Source organism: Neospora caninum, chromosome VIII, assembly GCF_000208865.1.
Source record: "Neospora caninum Liverpool complete genome, chromosome VIII".
NCBI classification, from domain to species: Eukaryota; Apicomplexa; class Conoidasida; order Eucoccidiorida; family Sarcocystidae; genus Neospora; species Neospora caninum.
Genome location: NC_018395.1, coordinates 5,440,507 through 5,458,977, shown reverse-complemented (window position 1 = coordinate 5,458,977; position 18,471 = coordinate 5,440,507). Strand labels below are relative to the sequence as shown.

Below are 18,471 nucleotides of genomic sequence, written 5' to 3'. Positions count from 1 at the left end.
GTCCTTCTTGTCCTTGTCCCCCCTCTTCGGGTCCATCTTCCTCTTTCCCTTCGCTTCCTTCTTTTCCTCCGCCTCCACCAGCTTCGCTTCCGGTTTCCGAGTTCTCTCTGTCTTCCTATATCAGCCAGATGCATCGCGTGGCTGAGGAGATCGTGCAGGTTGTCTCTCCCCGGCCCGCTGGAGGGTCGGCCTCTCTAGCTCCTGTTTCGGGTGAGGAGGGAAGCGCGACGCTCGCTGAGTCTCCGTCGCGCCGCCCCCCTGTCCCGGAAAACCCGCAAATCCTTTTCTGCCCACCTTCTCTCGTTCAGCCTTCCCGCTCCTTCGGTCTGCAGGCCGCAGAGCGCGCAGGCGCCGTCGGTAGAGAAGACGCGGCGGCTACGCTAGCGTTTCCTCAAGGGCTTGTGCGCCCAAGCGCAAGGCCCACGGAGGCCGAGCGCGCTGTAAGATCTGCGTTTTTCAGTCCTTATCCTCTGTCAAAGAGGAGCGAGTCGGAGACGCAGTTCGTACGGCAGTCTGCCCTCTGTGGGGCGCGGGAGGAGACCGCAGATCGTGAAGAGAGGACAGAGGCGGGCGGCTATCTGGAAGTCACGACTCGGGCCTTGCCCCGCTGTGTGTCGATGGGAAGCGAGGCCAAAGGGAGGAGACGCGAAGAACTCTACGCGGGTGGCGAGAGCGCGCGCGCCGCGGGAAAAGACTTCGCCTCTCTCCGGCACGCGCTGCTTCAGCAGTCGGAGGATCTGCGCATGCAGTTGGGTGCTTTAGATCGGGCCGAAAAAGAGGCGGAAGCGCAGCGAAAGGCGAGTGAGAAGCGCGAACAGACGCTTCTCCTGGCGTACCAGGGGCTGAAGAGGAAATACAAGGCGCTGGTGAGAGACTTCGCCTTCAACCGCCGCCTTCTCCAGTCGCGAGACGAGGAACTGGACCGCGTCGAGCGCTACGCGTTTTCGCTTCTCAGCGAAATGGAAGAGAGGAAGAAGGGAATTGAGGAGGCAGAGCAGCGGAGAGCGGCCGAGGAGAGAGAGAAGCAGAGACAAGCAGTGCGCGAGAAGAAGAGACAAGCAGTGCGCGAGAAGAAGAAACAGGAGGCGCGCGAACGCGAGCGACAACGACACGCGCGGCTCCGCCTCAGGACGTGGGGCGTCTGTTTGCAGGTGCGCGAGAAGGCCAAGGAAGAGCGAGAGGAAATGGCGAGGGAGATGGAAGCGAGACTCGTGCGGCTCCAGGACGCACACGACGAGGAGGTGCACAGACAGCGGGAGGAGGCTGAGTGGCAGCGCGAACTGCTGCTCAAGGAAGCGGAGAAGAATGCGCGACGGAATCTGGACAACTTGCTCTCGAAAGTAACCGAGAGCGAAGACGCGCGACAGAAGCTGACGCAGACGCTGAAGGATCGCGAAGATCAGCTGCGCGCCGCAGAAGAGAGGGCGGAAGCGAGCGACGTGGCGCTCGCGCTCCTCGAGGAGGAAGTCGCTCACCTACGACGCGAGTGCGAGCACGAGCGCGGAGTCAGGAAGAACCTGGCGCTCGAAAAAGACAGAGAACTCGAGCGCCTGGCAGCCGAGCACGCACAGGAGATCCAGATCCTCAAGCAACAGATGGCAGGTGAGAGACGGAACGAGAAACGGGGGGAAAAACAGAGAAGAAGCGTGGTGAAATCTCGAGTCAAGGGCCCCAGCTAAGTTGCACATTTCGATTCAGGAACTCGAAAAACTTTGAAGGTTTCGGCCAGCAACACAAACGGGACACGCTTTCTGTCAACTGAGGAAGAACCATGCGTGAAGCAAAGGAATCCTGCGCCGCCCGAAGGAGTTTGGCAATGGGATCGGGGTAAAAGGGAGCAATCGGCTCATAGGGCGATTGGATAGGGTACGCCTTCGACTCAAGAAGAGTTGTTGACGAAGTAAACATGCAGGAACAGTGCGAACGTTTGAGTTCTTCAGCGCGGGTACGTAACTGATAATGGAGCCGTACGAACAACTCTAAAGGCCTCGACACTAAAGAGACGTCAAGCGCCCAGCCGCCAACAGCGTATGTCGGCGCCGAACAGAAAAATGTCGATGTACGGCACTGGCGGTAGAAACAGGGCTGTGGATCGGTGCTGCGTTCTATGCGGGTCTGCAGTAGGTGGTCTGTGGGTTTCTCTTTCTGGAAATCCTTCTTTTCCTGGTGCCCACCTTCGCTTTCTTCAGAACAGCACGAAGAGCACTTGGCAGCTTTCGCAGAGGCTCGAGAGCGCCACGCGAGAGAGCTTCAGGCGCAGAGCGGGGCTGCCGACGAAGCGAGCAAAAGGCAGGCACAAGACGCAAAGAGAGACCGCAACGAGGTACACTTTCTCTGCAGAGTGCAGGAAGACATCGATGACAGAGGGAAATCCTCACTTGCATCTCCCCTGTTCCTTCTCTCCTTCCTTCCTCCTTTTCTTTCCTTCTCTTTATCTTTCTGTCCTGGCCTCGATCCTTTGTGCGCGCTTTCCCCGTGCCGTGGTTCTTCCGGTTCCTCGTGCGCCGCTCTGCCTCTTCCAGGCTCGTCCTTCCTGTCGACCTTCGCTTTTCGTGCACTCTCTCGTCTTGTCGTCGATACGATGCGTTCCCAGCAGCAACGCGCGTTTCTCCTTCCGCAGGTCTGTAGTCACTGTAGCACCCCAGAAACGCATTTGTCCCCGTGGGGGGTTTAATATCCGAGGAAGGCAGTGACGAGAACGTGCGCTTCCTCCCACGCTGCCTCTCGTCCTCCGTCGCTCCTCGCTGGTGCCGCTCCAGGTCTCCCCGTTTTCTTGTGCTCTCCTCAGGCAGACGAACGGCGACCGGTGGGCGACACCCAAACTTCGCAGCGCTGGCCGGCGACAGATGAGAACGAAACGCGGGAAGCAATCCTGAAAGCATCCGAGCACGAACGCGCCTCTACCCTCAGTCAAAGAGATCACGTAAGACGTACTTATATATATATATATATATATATATATATATATATGCATGGGTATGGGTCAGCTGTATTTGTAATCAAACTAGTAAAGTAGTATCGTATATGTATGCATGGCTACGTGTAGAAGTGTGTATATATACGTAAGTGGATTAACCCGTATGAGTATTCTCTACAGGGATGCATGTGCATCTCTTGTAATCCTGCGGAATGTATGTGTGTGGGGAAGGATGGGATGATGGTTCACTGTAGAAGGGAATCGCGGTCCCTGTGCAGTCTGTGTGTAGATACACCGCGCGGAGAGTGTCCGTTTTTCCTAGATTTGCATGTGGAGCGGGCGCTGATTTCGAATCTTGGCCAATCTTGGGCTCTGTTTTCGCGTGGCGCGTCTCGATCTTCCGTAGGTGCCCCAGCAGACGCGATGGGACCTCGAGAGACAGCTCGAGGATGTCAGGAAGAAACTTGAGCAGCGAGTAAGTCGACGATGGGTTGCGGGGTTTTCGCGGAAAAAAAAACGAAGCCCAGTGCGCTTCCTCACTCCACTTGTGTCGTTTCTTCTTGCGCGCCCGCCAGGCCCCAACAAAGGGGCGAGTATCTTGGTTCTTCGCGGCGTTGTCTCCCTGGGCACAGCGGCGCGCAGAGAGAACAGAACGCGTCAGAAAGCGACAGTGAGAAGCTTGCAAAACGCCTGAGGAGAAAGCTGAAGAGGCGCGCTGCTGTCGCGAGCCTTTGCGTTTTCCGGCTCTTTGTGGCGCAGGAGGCAGAACTGGCTCTGGCCGTCGAGAGTCGCGTCCTCGCCGCGGAGGCGCTTCAGCAGTTTCGACTGTTCCACGGAGACACCGGCCAGCGCAGCGAGTCCTTCGTCGAGCGTGGAGCGCGCGCGTCTGATCCAGCTTCGCGCGCTTCTCCGCTCCAGTCCCTGCCTTCGCACGAGTCTCGCTCGGTGGGTTCTCCCACTGCGAAAGACTCGCAGCACGCAGGCGGGCCACGCAATCCACAAGCGGCGAGCACAGGTGGAAGAGCCGCGGAGTGTCTCCGTGCGGGTGCGGTGGACGGGACCGGTGCCGAGCGCTCCGCGGCCTCTCTGAATGCTGAGGGAGGCGAGGAACAGCAGGGGAAGGCCGCTCTGTTTCCCGGAGACTTGGGCTCGATCCACGTGAGCCCTCTTCAACTGTCTCCTGTCGCCGAGACCACCCGTCTCGCTCCGTTCGCGCAAGGCGCGCCCCTATGCCTGCCTTCGCCGCGCTTCGGCAAAGGCGAGATAGCCGAAGAGAGCGAACAGGCGCCGACCCTCCGACAGATGGTCTGCGCAGCTTGGCAGGCACTCGCGAGGAAGAAGCCAAGAGACGCAGGGGAACGAAGTCGAAGTTGCCTCCCTCGAATCGCACAGTTCGGGGACGAAGCAACACCGAGGCGGAGAGAGACAGGAGATTCCTGGCGCGTCCCGGAGCGAGAAACCGACGTGACAGACGAGGACGTTGTGTGGATCCTCCAGACTCTCCTCGTACGCCCTTCTCCTTTCTCCACAATCGAGAAACATGTCTACATGCATATATCTATATCTGTATGTATATATATATATATATATAATCGTGTGTGAACATCAGTCTAGATAGAAAGCCGGCGGGTGTAGAAAGGAGTGTGTCTCTGTGAGTCACGGCTGTGTAGGCTCTGCAGCTATGTCTCTGTCTCTGGATGAGCCTCACCGGGGTCTCTCGTCCGATTTGGGTGTCTGGGAGTCTCTGAACTTTCGGAGGAGCCTGTGTGTCCCTGGCGCGAAGCTGGTTGCCCGGGCTGGTCGCTTCTCGATCCCCGTGTCCCCCGTCGCTTCTGCTTCCTTCGCACTCTTATTTGCGCTGGCCCTATTCCTCTTTCTTCGATTCCTTTGCCGACGCCTCTTCATTGGTCCTCAGGGCGAAGTCGCAGAGCTGGAGGCTGCGCTTCAACCGCTCCAGAGACAGTTGCTAGCCGCCACGGCGGCCACGGTTACGCTGCAGGTGAGAGCCGAAGTGGAAGATGTGAGGGTATCCTGAGGGGTCTGGCGGGGGTCGCCGTTGTCTCCGTCATTGACCCACTTTTTTTTGACGCCACGTTCTGCTCGAGCGAGGAAAGCCTTTATCCCCTTTATCCTGCTTTTCCCTCTCCCGCTTTCAAGTCCTAAGGATGAGACCACGTGAAACGTGTGAAGTGTCGGAGTGCCTCTGCGGAGCGTCCATCCTCGTTGTCCGTTGCCAGACGGGCAGGTGGAAACAGAGCTGTCCCCTTTCGTTTGCCCGGGGGATCTTTCTACACCGTAGGCCTCTCCGAGTGCAGGCGACAAACCGTGAAGCGAGCCACGCAGTTTCGGAGCGCATGCACTTTTCCGCCTGTGTCTCTGGGTAGGCGGAGCGCGACAGAGAAAGAGCACAGTCAGGAAAATCGCCGCGCCAGGGGGGACGGGGGGGGGGGGTGTCTGCAGTGGCATGTCTCCCGGCGACATATGTCGGGTGTCTCTTCTGGGTCAGCGAAGAACGACTTTTAGGCGAAAGGGTGAACATGGCAAACCAGGAGTCTCTGGTGTCCTTTTCCTCGACAGAAGGAGCGCGACAAGTTGATGGAGATCACGAATCGCCAGTGCAGTCGTCTTCACCGTCTTCGCGAGTCGCCTCCGTCTTCATTCCTGGCAAGATGTGGCTGCTCTGTTGACGGAGCAGATCAGCGAGACGCCGCGAGCGAGAAGCCTTGTGTCGAAAGTCTAGAGAGCCGAGGAGCGGGGTGTGGAGAGGGGTGCGATGTGGATGAGCGGAGAGAGCATGAGATGTGCGTGGCTGTTTTTTCCCGGCAACGGAAAGCGAGATACAGGACGAACGAGGACACCGACTGTGGACGCAGTGGTGTTGGGATGTCCGGGCGCGCTCGCCACGGAGAAGAGGAACGGACAAACTTCCGAAAGGGAGAAGAACCGGGCGAGCTGTCGCTGCGAGTCACTGGAGCCTCTGCGTGTTTCTGGCCTCAGCCAAGACGCACTTTGTCCGCGAGAAGGGGAGGCAGGCGAAGCGTCTCGGCCGGCCGGCGGGCCATGCATGCGAGGTGAGGACAGGGAACGACAGAAAAGGGAAACTCTGATGGCAGATAGAAAAGAGCTTGTGGGAGCAGAGCAGAGGGGGGCAAGAGGAGCCGAAGGAAGTGACGGCGAAGAGGAAAAGGCGGGATTACAAAGAAGACCGACAGACGCTGTGTGTAGCTGGAAAGGGACGCATGCCTTTCCTTTGTGTAGGTATGAATGGGCTTCGGCGACGGTTTTCTCTACGTCTGGTGACTCATGTTCGCTCGGCCTCACCCTCCGTATACTCTATCAGCTTTTCTGTTCTCGGATCGTACACACATGTGGCGCTCCGTGTGCAGCAGTTTGACGCTAGCACTATAAAATGTACGGCCGCTTTTTCTCTGTTTTCCGAATCTTCTCGAGAAAACACAAACTCTGCAGAGCACAGGTGTGTGCTCGCTTGGTTCTCTCCGATAACTCTCCTTCAGGGCGGGAAGTCGAGAAGAAATTCGGCAGAGATCCCCTTGTACCCCGCCGTCGTCTGCCATCGCCTCTGCCAAATCTAACGGAGGCGTCTACAGAGAAAAGAATGCAAATGCAAGTGTGCTGCGTTATCCTAGCCTCGTGGAGGGCGCTTCTGGGGCGCATGAAGGAAACCAGAATACTAGAGTTCTTGAGTTTCCTCCGGAAGAAGAAACTGGCGTGGATCTCAAGAGAGAGTGTGGGCAGAGGCAAAAGCGTGCGGTTGTCTGTGCACGCGGGCCCATTACGAATGCGCCGCTCATGTGGATCGTACAGCGTCAGCACATGAGCGAAAACAAAAACTCCGACGGAAAGCAGTGCGACTGAAGCACAGCGAACCGAGATTTCGCGAGACCCAGTGCGGCCTCTCCCCTGCTTTGGCTGGGGTCTCTTGTGGTCACACTCCTACAAAGGCTCATTTTGATGGTTGTGCTCCAAACAATGAAGCGAAAGCGTGGTGATATTTTTAACCTGTCAAGACTTGTCAAGGTCACCGCGATATTGTCTCTGTTTGATAGGCCTTCGCGGCGGCAGATATTGCTTTCCCGCCACTCGCCCGCTGCTTTCGCTTCGATCTGTTCGCCAAAGGAGGTGTGGTGTCACAGAAATGGCCAGCTGTCCTCTAGCCTGCAAAACAAAGATAGGGAAAACAGAAATGTGAAGAGCAAAGTACTGGGCGCAGTTCGGATTCACGCTCGAAACGGTGACATTGGCAGGATGCCACTGCTGGCACAGAACAAGTCTGCCTATTTACAGGCTAGCTCAGGTCACAAAGAGGAGAACAACCCGATTATTTGTGGCTTTAGTGTTCCCCTCAGCGAAAGACCACAACGGGGCAAAACTCTTCCCCTTCTGTTTTTAGTCTGATCAAGTGACAAGCAGAGAAGGAAACACACTCGAGACAGAACAAACGCAGAGCGAGACAGTCCCACGGAAACACGGCAAGGGAGCGACAAGGAGCTAAGCAAGAGCTGCAGGTATCCAGGCGTTCAACTCAGAGAGACCTGTCAAAGCCGAGATGTGTTTTTTTATGTAGTTGTGAACCGTCAGTGGCACAGACCGTGCGAAAGGCGAGTCGAACGAGCGCATGTGGTACCAGCTCGGCGATAACCGGAATGAGAAGAAACAAAGAAGGAAAAAGCACTACCGGTTAGCTGTTGACGATGTAGCAGCCTGCCCATGGCAAGCGAATCCCTGCGAGTCGCCTGAAGTTAGTATATGAGATCGATATTGGTATGTATCCTGGTTGTAATGGATTCTGAATATTTTTGTTTCTGGGTATGTTTGGTAAGAGGACTGTCGCAGTCATCACTTTATAGAGGCATATCCACTTGTTGGTTCAATCATTCCGTCGTTTCCTAGGTTCCCTACGCTAGTCGCGTCGATCGGGAGGGGGAAAGAATGAAACAAGTTAGCAGGGTTGGCAGACTAGCGAGTTCCACACGATGTTGAGCAGTTATGCGCGGAGCGCGCGATTGACCCTTACCACGCCTCCCCCATTGTTATGAATTTTGGTTCCCCGTGCCTCTGCTCCCAATGCAGCAAAGCTTTCAGCATCCCAAATTTCCCTTGTGCTTGAGCCTAGACCCACAGCAGTCCTGTTATGACACTTCAGACATCAGTCTGTCAGTGCTTTACATTTTTCCTTTACATTGTGGGGAGTGCAGAGCCATAAACGGCACCGCGACGCCTCTGAGGGCAGCTTTGCAGATAAGCAAATGCTTCGAAATTTGGACTGAATGTTTCCGGAATGTGTTTCACTTTGATCGCATCCACAGGCCGTTTCCACACTTTGTGAAAATTTCTGATTTTCTTTCTTCACGCCGTCTGTGGTTCTGGCCGGAGGACACCGCTGTCTCCGTGTGCGCCGTCAGCTGTTCGTTGTGCGCTTTTTCGAGAATCCACGCCTTTCCTGATTCAGAGGCTATCCTGCCGGTGGTGTCACATATGTCTTGATAGGTGGACAACTGGCTTGCCCAAAGTACTGAATGGTTTTCTGAGTCTTTGCCCAACACACTCTTTCTGTTTGGACGACACGATAGCGTTATACAGCGTAAACACGCACATGGCTAGCTGGTTTTGTGTCCAGGGACTCGAGCACATGCGTATCGGGCAGTGACCTTCGTCTACGTCGAAACAGATTCGTTTCGTTTTTGAACTATCGAAGCGCTCCAATAGCGACGTCAAGGCCAGCACAGTTTTCCCCGTCTCGCACCTCACGATCCATAAGCTTTTCCGAAGTGATACCTGCACCAAGCGATTAGAGCAATGAATCCGATGCATGTGTCCTCATCGTTCATTCCGTTTCAAACCACATCAGCCTTTGCAATTCGAAATGGAGCACAACTCTCGAATCGTGGTTTTCAGGTAGCGCATTCCCTTCCATGCAATATGTGCAGCAGAACACCAGGTAGCAGTTCTTCAGCTCGAGACTGCTGTGCCAAGTCGGCCAGAACTGCCAGAATATGGTACGGCCTCCTCACTCCAGTAGGCGAGCTATGTCGGCGATCCATTTGCAGTCGGCTATTTATCCCTTCCCATGGAATATGTTCAAACGTGATGAGTTCCCCCTGGAAGGCGGCAGGGAGGCATGCTTGCGAAACCGGAACAGCAACTAACAAACACAACAAACGACTGGCAACAGAGGCGTCTCCGCAGGAGTGCATGACGCAGTCAAGGACGTCGTCTTTCTGTACAAGAAAGCCTGTCGTAAAGGCCCAGAGTGGTCCCCTCAGTTCCGTACCTCGGTTAATGGAAGCACAAATTCGCAGTACGAGCTGTAACCCGCTCAAACACGAAGCCGGCAGTCATCATGGGCCGTCGCTTCGTGGTGTAGGTTCTCCTTCCCGGTTTGAACAGAACAAAGCCCAGATGGCCACCTATGTCGACGAGCTCAACGCCGCAGTAAGGATAGCTGTTTCGGGTGGGGGACCAGAAGCACAGAAGCGCCTGCTCGCTCAAGGTAAACTGCCAGTGCGGACTCGTATTCACTGCTTGCTGGACTCAGGCAGCCCTTTCCTCGAGCTCTCCCAACTAGCAGGTCACGAGTTGTATGGCCCGCAAGAAGAAGTTCCTTGTGGCGGTATTGTGACCGGGCTTGGTCTCGTTTCAGGCAGACTATGTATGATCGTGGCGAACGATCCCACAGTGAAAGGAGGCGCATACTTTCCCATAACCGTAAAAAAACACTTGCGAGCTCAGGATATTGCAGCTGAGAATCGATTGCCTTGCATTTACCTTGTGGACAGTGGAGGAGCGAACCTGTCTAGACAGGAGGATGTCTTTCCGGATAAGTTACATTTTGGTCGCATCTTCTTCAATCAAGCGACTATGTCCGCCCAGGCGATTCCTCAGATCGCAGTTGTGCTGGGGAGCTGCACAGCAGGAGGGGCCTATGTACCGGCCATGGCAGACGAAGCGATTATCGTGAAAGGAAGAGGAAGTATTTTTCTTGCTGGGCCTCCCCTCGTCAAAGCCGCTACTGGGGAGGTTGTTGGAAGGGAGGAGCTCGGCGGCGCCGATGTGCATTGCAGAATATCTGGAGTGGCAGACCACTGCGCAAAAGATGAAAACCACGCCCTGCACCTCACTCGGCGCATCGTCGCCTCACTTCCAATCCGACCATCTTGCTCCGAAAGCTTTATCAACAGCCGTACGTCGTCTCTGTAACACGATCATGGCGCAGCTCACAATCAATGCAAAGGCGCGTCTCCATTTCTGCATCGCCGTGTCGTCGAACTGCGAGTGATGATCCTTTTGAAAGTTGATCAACTGGACCTCCGGCGTCAATTGGGTTTCGAACCCTATGACGAGGGACGTGTCGGGACTTCTTATGCTGAACTTTCGTGTAGGTTGTCGTACTCGCTTTTATGGCAGCATTCGACCGATAGGTCGTCCGCAGCACACACACTGTTTTCTTGTCGTCACTACTCAATCAGTATGTGTGAGTCTGGTTTGTCGGAATACCTAGGACACCTGCATACTATTCACAGATGTAAATCAGTCGTTTATCGGCACCACAAGAACAGCCGATTTTATCTTGTACTGGCTACTCTGCGTCATTTACTTCATCTGCCCGTCCATTTTGAATCAGCCGTGGATACAGTACTGTAGTAACATGTAGGCGATGTTGCGTCGTTCATCGCTCTTTCGAAAATGAACATGCCGAACCGCGAGCTCATCAGGGTCACGGCAACAGATGCTGTATGAGATGAATCCTTCCTCTTTCATTAGGAAGCACTTGAGGTGCATGCCTTCCATCACCTAGGTGAATTTTGCGAGTCCCCCGTTTGTAGCCGTTTTTCGTTTCAGCCGCTGCGCAACTCCTTAGTTACGGTTCCCATTTTAGAGAGTCTCTGCGTCTTTCCACATTTGTGTTTGGGTTCTCCTGCTGTCAAGGCGGCCAGTTCCTTCAGGGTTTGTTTCCTCCTGTTGCGTAATATGTTGTGCTCAGAACACGGTTCCACTGCGGCCCTTCTTCTTGGCTCTTCGTCAGTATCCAGTAACGTCGATCCCCTCCTTCCTCCAGAAGAGCTGGACGGTCTAGCACCTTGCAATTTTCGCCAGCCGACAGATATTCGGCGCATCCTGGCTTGTCTGCTGGACCGCTCTGCCCTGGCTGAGTTTAAGCCTTTATACGGGGAGACACTAGTGTGCGGCTTTGCGCATCTGAACGGGTACCCCATCGGAGTCATGGCGAACAATGGAGTCCTTCTTCCGGAGAGTGCTCTCAAAGGGGCGCACTTCCTTCAGATTTGTGCACAGAGACATCTTCCTCTGCTCTTTCTGCAGAACGTCACAGGCTTCATGGTCGGGAGCGAGGCGGAACGTGCCGGAATTGCTAAACATGGTGCGAAGTTGGTTACTGCCGTTTCATGTTTTCCTTTGCCAAAGCTGACACTAATAATTGGCGCTTCGTTTGGTGCGGGAAACTACGGGATGTGTGGCAGAGCATATGATCCCCGGTTTCTGTTCACGTGGCCGAACGCCAAAATCGCCGTCATGGGAGGCCAGCAAGCAGTGAGCGTTCTTCTGGATATAGAACGGGCTGCTGCTCTGAAAAGAAAAAACAAAAGCATGAAAACACAAAGCCGGGAAGCAACAATGGCACAGGGGCCGCGTTTTGAGCTTAATGAAAAAGAATGGGAAGAACAAAGAAGAGCGAAACAAGCCGAACACGAGAGAATGTATGACCGGCACAGCAGCGCAGTCTATGCTTCTGCTCGAGTATGGGATGACGGAGTTATTATACCTCAGCAAACACGTAGAGTATTGGCCTTAGCACTCGCCGCAACTCTGCAAAATCCATGGAACAACGGAAGTTCCCTCGGGGCTGCGCGTGGGTCTTTAACCCCTGCATATGGTATCCTCCGAATGTAAGATGAGGGTAGACGTCCAGACTGTCAAGAAAGGCGCCACAGCGACCCACAGGCGAAGGCATCGAAGCTGAGAACGAGACGCAAAACGAACTAGGCCACCAGTTCACAATGGCATTCATACAAGCAAGCAATCGAAAGGTAACCGGCAGAAAACGCAGCTGGTATTCTCCAGTGATTCTGTCATAAAGTTCCTATTGAGTCGGTCGCAACTTCAGAAGACACGACGCTCGTCATTGCAAGCAAGGCCGCAGGGCAGCCCAGGAAAGTCGATCCTACAACGTAACGTTGCCTGTGATTTCCCCCACCCTGTTGTCGCACGAATTGTGTCTCCATACGCTGTTGTGATGCTCGTGACTCCAACTCCTTCGCAATAAAGCTCCTCCGACGCGGCAACTGATTACCAGAAAATTGTGGTAATTACAAATCGAGCCGAACTCACCTAAGCATTGGAAGTGCTGTGGAAGAGTGTGGCCTCCCTGCTGTCGACGCTGATAGACACATCTTCTTTCACGCGAGCTTGTAGAACTCAGCGGCAAGCGAAAAGTCTGTCTACGTCTACTCTGGTATCTGTTCTCTTTCGAATGCGAACTACCGACCGTGTCTTCACGTGACGCCAACACGAGGTAGCCCTGCTTCATTCGGTGCCAAACTCGCCGGGCAGGAGGCTTTTGCAGCGGCTCATCTACTGTACGAAAGGGTTCAAAAGGCTTAAGTCGTGGAAAGTTGAGTTTCGGGAATCAGGTACAGTTATACACGACCGTGTTTCTCGGTCTCATCCCATCAGAACAGTCGTGCTCGTGCTGGCACAGCTAGCACACCCCTGCTGGGGCTTAGACAGAGCAAGCATAACATCAGCATTTCACCTTTGCAGAAACTTTATAACGCATGCACCTGACAAGGGGATCCTCAACAAACTCGACACACATATTTGCCCGTGCTACGCGTACGCGTACAGGGGCTCCGAAGCACAGACCCCCCCCTCTAGGCATACGCTTGCCCCGTGGAGTCAACCAACAGAACGTTACCATTGCCATTGGCTAGGTTGTTCTCCACGGGGTTAACGCTGCGAGTATTTGTGAGAGCATGCAGCGGTAACTGGATCTTTTGTAGCTACAGTCCATTCCATCACTATCGTCCGTCACGTTCCTTTCTACCATCCCAATCAACTCTTAGAGGAGTGCCCCATAAAGGCACCTCCGTGCCCACGTGTCCATCTCGAGAGTGTCATGTTGCCTTTTACACGCACATGCTCCCCCCCCCTCACCAGTCACCTACATTCCCTCCCATGCTTGGACCACCTGAAACTTATACGGACGAAATTGTCGGATCGGCTGATCCAGAAACATGAACGGAACCGGAAAAGGCGGACACCACCCACCTCACTAGCGCTGTATACACGCTGCGGGCCTGTGTCCGACGCCAACACCGCTTCAATACTGTCAATCAGCGCCTCTGACAATACAGCTCTCCCTACGAAATCGCCCCTTCCCACTGCGCCAGTCCACAAAATTGGCTGTATCTTCAATTCTTCCCTCTCCCAGACTGCTCGCCCAGGATTCCTCCTCAAACTTGACTCAGGCTTCAAGCTGCCTCTCCTTATATTCCACCTCTGCTTAGTCCTCCTAGCCCACCCCTGCTTCCTCCTAGCCCTCCCACGTTGCCTCCTAGACCACCCATGCTTCCTCCTAGACCTCCGACGTTGCCTCCTAGACCACCCATGCTTCCTCCTAGCCCACCCACGTTGCCTCCTAGACCACCCATGCTTCCTCCTAGCCCACCCATGCTTCCACCTAACATACCCGTCGCTCTGGAGCCCATGAGCCCCTGTGACATGAGTGCAGCAGAGCCGCCGCCCAAGCCCCCTGTCATACCAAGACCTCCGCGCAAGCTTGCCATGGTCATACTGGCAGTTGGGGCTGCACCAGTTGTTAGCGACTGAGCCAGAGTCATGGTGCGCACGATTCTTTGTTGCTCTTCCGTCAGTTCACGTTGTTTGGTTCCCACTTCTGCCTCCAGTCGACGGGCTTCGTTTTCAAGGCTCACAGCTTCACGCTGCTTCGTTGACAGACTCTGGCGCAGTTCCTGAAGCTTTTCCTTTGCAGCCTGGCGTTGCTGCTCCAACTCCACAAGAGTAACTCGAGAATCTGCGTTGAGTCCTCCACCCACAGAGCTTCCAAGGCCCATCACCGAACCGGCAGAGGTTCCCAGTCCGTCAATAGAGCCCCCGAGTCCACCAACGGTGCCTCCAAACGCGAGCGAGTTTCCTCGCAACCCTCCAGCGGCGGAGCTCCCGGCTGCCACTCGCTTTGCCGCCAGGCGCTCGTGATTCATCCGCTGGTCGAGTTGAGCAATCGTGGCTTGGGCCTGCTGCAGCTGGAGATTGATCTGCTGGATCTCAAGTTCGACTTCAGCCTTAGCTCTTAACACGTCTTGAAGTTTTGTCGACACCTCGCTGAGAGCCCATTCCGCCTGCTCACGAGCTGCAGGACTCCGAATGTTTTTCACCTCATTCTTCAACATCTCCAGCTTTCGCGAAATCTCGACAGTTTGATTTAGACGAGCTTTGATGAGTTGAATCATCTGCTGGCCTTTTGCCTTCACCTGCATGTCGACATTGAGCGCATTGAAGAGTCCAGGCAACCCGAGGAACTCCAGGACGGCAGGTGGCAGCTGCGCAGCAGATATGCCTTCCGTCATTCCAGTCATTTCTCTTCCTATCTCTTGAAGAGCCTTGATCAGGTTCTTTAAGTCTTCTTCAATAACATTCGCCGAAGAGCGAAGGGATCCAGATTCCGTTGCGTACGTGGAAACCTGAACGATGAATGCGTCAGGGTTCTGCAGAACTGCACTCACAACTTCGCCCGTAGTCCGATCGAGCTGCGCACTGCTCTCGAAGAACTTGCTGGCCGCAACTTCAATGCCTTGCGCGCGTTCACGCAGTGTAGCCAGTCGGGCCGACCAGTCGTTGGTTCGTTCCTGAAGCAACGCCAGGGTCTGCGTGCGGACCTCATCTCCAGAAAACAGTATCACGAGTTTTCGCTCCTCAGCAGTTTGCATGAGATCTTCCAGTCGCACTGACAGGTCAGTCAGGAGATTGTTGAAACTGTCCAAACGATCTTTGTAGCCTCGCTGGCGCTGCTGAAACCAGGGGGCATCATCCCTCGGTGGAGCCGTCGCAGTCACACCCTCTGCCTGACTCAAAATCTCTTGAATGCGAGCTACCGCGCCGGATGCTTCCTGGTAGGTCGCGACAATTTGCTGCATAGCCTGCTCGACAGCGGCTTCACTTTGAAAAGCGTACGAGAGGGCGGAATACGCTGCATTGCCCGTAGGGTTCTCCTTAGACGCTTGTTGATACGAGTGAAGCTTGTCATAAAAAGAACTCAATTTGAACACCTGTTGACTCATAGAGTGGACCCGTTCACTAAGTGCCTCGATGCCCAAGTGTGCGTCAGTGAGCAGGCGACTCACTGCGTCCCAAACCTTCACGCTATGGTCGAAAAGCCGCTTCTCCTCCGCCAGTTCACGACGAAGTGTGTCCATCTCTTCAGTTTGTTTGAGCTTGAGTTCTGAAATCATCTGTTCCGTCTGGCGGTCGTGTTCCTCCTGAAGGAGCAAGAATTTGCGATGGCGAGCTTCCTCCAGTTCCTTGGTTTGGTCCATGTGAGTCTGCCGCAGGCTGGCGAGGCGCTGCGAAGCGTAGTTCTGAATCTCGTCGACGGTTGGAAGAGGGACAACTACTTGCAGTGCCTTCATTCGACTCTTCAGTTTTTCCTTCTCATCTCCGTCCCCCCGCTGGCCGGGGACGTATTCGTTGCTCTTCACGTGCGGAGGAACAAAATTCGCCGGCACGCTGAATTTTGTTCCAAGGCAGTGGTTAAGCACGGCGGCTGCCTTCATGAGGAGGAGCCAGCGGTATTCTTTCTGGTTTGGGGTCAAGTCCTCTTCTCTCTGTTTGGAGGTTGTAATCTCCTCTTCAAATTCATCCAACTGAGCGCACACTGCTTTGAACGAATGGAAGGAAGCAGGATGATGAGCAAGATGTGCTTTGACTTGCTCGTAATCACATCCGAGAATTGCGCAGACGGAATGTGCTCCATTGCGCCAGCCCTGGTTCATTGCCCGTTTCAAAGATTTAACAACTCTCCCTGTCGCCGCATCTGCGAACTGTGGACCTGCCACTGTCATGCGACTGTCCGGAGAAGCCCAAAACCCCACCACAGCAACCACTGCCCAAAATAGGGCAACGGTCACACGAACGGAGCGCATGTCGGAAATGAGAGGAATGTGAGTTGCTGAAGAGCGCCCGGGGTAATCTGAAAACATACACAAGATTACGGAACAGGCCAGTATTCTTTTTCTCTTGGACAACGCGGGCCACTACCAAAGAGCTGCGGGTGTGTCCCACCTCTTGCAAACACGCGGGAGATAAAAACGGCACGGGAGTGCCTTGAGGCCAGAGGTTGGCGACTCCCGCTTGGCGCTGCTGGAAGATATACGGTCGTAATTTGAAAAGTTCCCTACTTTGCGCAATATCGGAATGGTCTACAATGTTTATTGCCGCGTGGAAGTTCGGAAGAATGGCGCAAGGTCGAGCACTCTCCGTCAGTTGAATGGTTGGATTGACGTTTGCACGCCGCCGACGCAAATGTGTCTAGCACAGTAAAGGGTAGACTGTTATCCTCTCCTTGCGTAGCTGACGTTGCAGTCAGAAAACATCGATTTTCGGCCTGTCCGTGTGGAATGCCTCAGGGACAACCCGTCCCGCCCCTTTTTAAAGTGCAATGCGGCTCTGGTTGATCCGTAGGGCACGGAGGTGTCTCCCCGTTATGACTTTTTTTGAAGCGCGTGTGCCCCACAAGTGAGGATATTTGAATGAAGCGCGAAACTGGCACTTCCAAATACAGTACTTCCTCTTTACACTCCGAAGATCCTTACCAGAAGGAAAAGTCGCGGGAATATTCCGCATCCATCCGGCGCAATCCGTGCCTTTTGAGGTGACGGGTGAATCGAAATGTCGGCGAAGTTCAGCTAACGCCGGCAGCTATCTCCACGTCGGTCACAGTGCAAAGGATATGTGCTTCTGCTGGCCACTGAAGTGGACAGTGGACTAAAAAACGCCACAGCTATATACCTCAGAGGTAGAAAAAATGCAAACAATATCGATATACCTGTGAAGGGCCAACACTTCACGCGGCTGCGACATGCGGGGAACACGGCAGTGGAGCACACTGTCGCCGCGCACCGGCAGAGGCGTCACTCCGCCGCATTCTCCTGCGCCGCCGCCGTGTCCAGTGCAATGCGGAGACGCCGGTCGTGCAGGATTTCCGCGTACCGAGACGTCTCGGCAAGGCGACCAGCGCCACGGTGGCAACCCATTCCTTTGCCCTTATCACGGCGCTGCGCTTCGATATCGGTTAGTCTCCAGAGCTCTATACTTTTTACGAGTCCTCGCCCGAGGATCTGACCCGCGGTGTATCTACAGCCATTCACGGGTAGCGTGGTTTAGGCATGCACCCACATTTCACGTTGCCAAGCGGGTCAAGGAACGAAGGTGAACAAGGCATTTTTTGTCGCTGAACTACACGGAAACTCAAGGAGGCACACCTGCGTGACGGAGTGTGTCCAAGAATTCATGAAAGGCATGATTTGAGATGGTTTGGTTACAGCAGCCGTAGGGAAAACTTCATTGATTAACGGCTTGAATTCCGCTGTAGTGCTTGGGGGGACAACAACGGTGGTTCATCACAAAAACCTCTGAAAGACGCGCATTCGTTTCCTCTGTCTATGAAGCTCACGGAGCTGCGTGATTTCTTGCTGCAGTGTCGTTGAACGCCACTCGCCACGGGGCAGAAGCACATGGTAATCTGCGGAGCCTGTGACCCTGGCAAACCACTGCACGCTGTCCTGTAGGGCTGTACTCACATTTCCTCTACGAGCGATGCTAGTTCTCGCCGACCGGTCTACGCTCAACCGTTGACTGTTTTTGGGTATCGCAATAGAGCCGAAGGGAGTGCTCTTTCCGTAGGATGTGGAAGCTATATCAGCCAGTTAACTCAAAGAGTTTCACGGGAATGTCTCCAGTCACGTACGGGGGTGCGTATACTGCACTCCCCTCTGCCAGCACATCGAGTAAGCTGCATAACCGATGATTGTGTGTACCAGATGACCTGTTTAGTGTACAGGAGGAGGCGTGAGCTTTCACGAGTATGAAGCCTTTTCTATATGCTAACAGATAGCGTTGGGGCTGAAGGGCTGATGAGCCCACGCGTCCTCCCATTCGCGCTGTTAATGCAAACTTGGTCTTTTTTGCAAATGTAGTTCGCGGTCGTCAGCTGAAAACCAACGCTCTCACTAGGGTACACACACACGGACGCAGAGTACCTGCAGCATGCATACTGCCCTTGAGCCAACCCGGATATGTCAACGGTCCCCATCTCTTTTTTTGTCCTTTCCTATCTGTCTCACGTCAATCCACTCAGCAGTTCACTCATCACCCAATTGAAAATTTTGGGTCGTCTTACGGTGAAAATTGATCAGCAGTTTGGCAAGTCAGGAACATGTGCACGCAGGCAACATTCAGGCACTGCAGCAGCCTTCACAAGCCGTAACACCAAGCGGATGAAC

At 54.4% G+C, this 18,471-nt stretch overlaps 3 protein-coding genes across 3 annotated transcripts; 2 read left to right on the top strand and 1 right to left on the bottom strand.

Annotated features, from left to right (window-relative positions):
• Positions 1 to 128: 128 nt before the first annotated feature.
• On the top strand, positions 129 to 6,793 carry NCLIV_036850 (conserved hypothetical protein; the record flags this gene model as incomplete). Its single annotated transcript, XM_003883886.1, has 8 exons — positions 129 to 1,602; positions 2,190 to 2,323; positions 2,789 to 2,923; positions 3,324 to 3,392; positions 3,677 to 4,423; positions 4,833 to 4,916; positions 5,495 to 5,718; positions 6,433 to 6,793. The coding sequence occupies 8 exons, from the start codon at positions 129 to 131 to the stop codon at positions 6,791 to 6,793; spliced, it is 3,228 nt and encodes a 1,075-aa protein (XP_003883935.1).
• A 2,337-nt stretch (positions 6,794 to 9,130) lies between these two features.
• NCLIV_036840 (putative acyl-CoA carboxyltransferase beta chain) lies at positions 9,131 to 11,845 on the top strand (the record flags this gene model as incomplete). Its single annotated transcript, XM_003883885.1, has 2 exons — positions 9,131 to 10,118; positions 10,920 to 11,845. The coding sequence occupies 2 exons, from the start codon at positions 9,131 to 9,133 to the stop codon at positions 11,843 to 11,845; spliced, it is 1,914 nt and encodes a 637-aa protein (XP_003883934.1).
• Positions 11,846 to 13,440: 1,595 nt separating this feature from the next.
• Positions 13,441 to 16,170, bottom strand: NCLIV_036830 (conserved hypothetical protein; the record flags this gene model as incomplete). Its single annotated transcript, XM_003883884.1, has 1 exon — positions 13,441 to 16,170. One exon carries the CDS (start codon positions 16,168 to 16,170, stop codon positions 13,441 to 13,443), a length of 2,730 nt encoding a protein of 909 aa, XP_003883933.1.
• Positions 16,171 to 18,471: the final 2,301 nt, after the last annotated feature.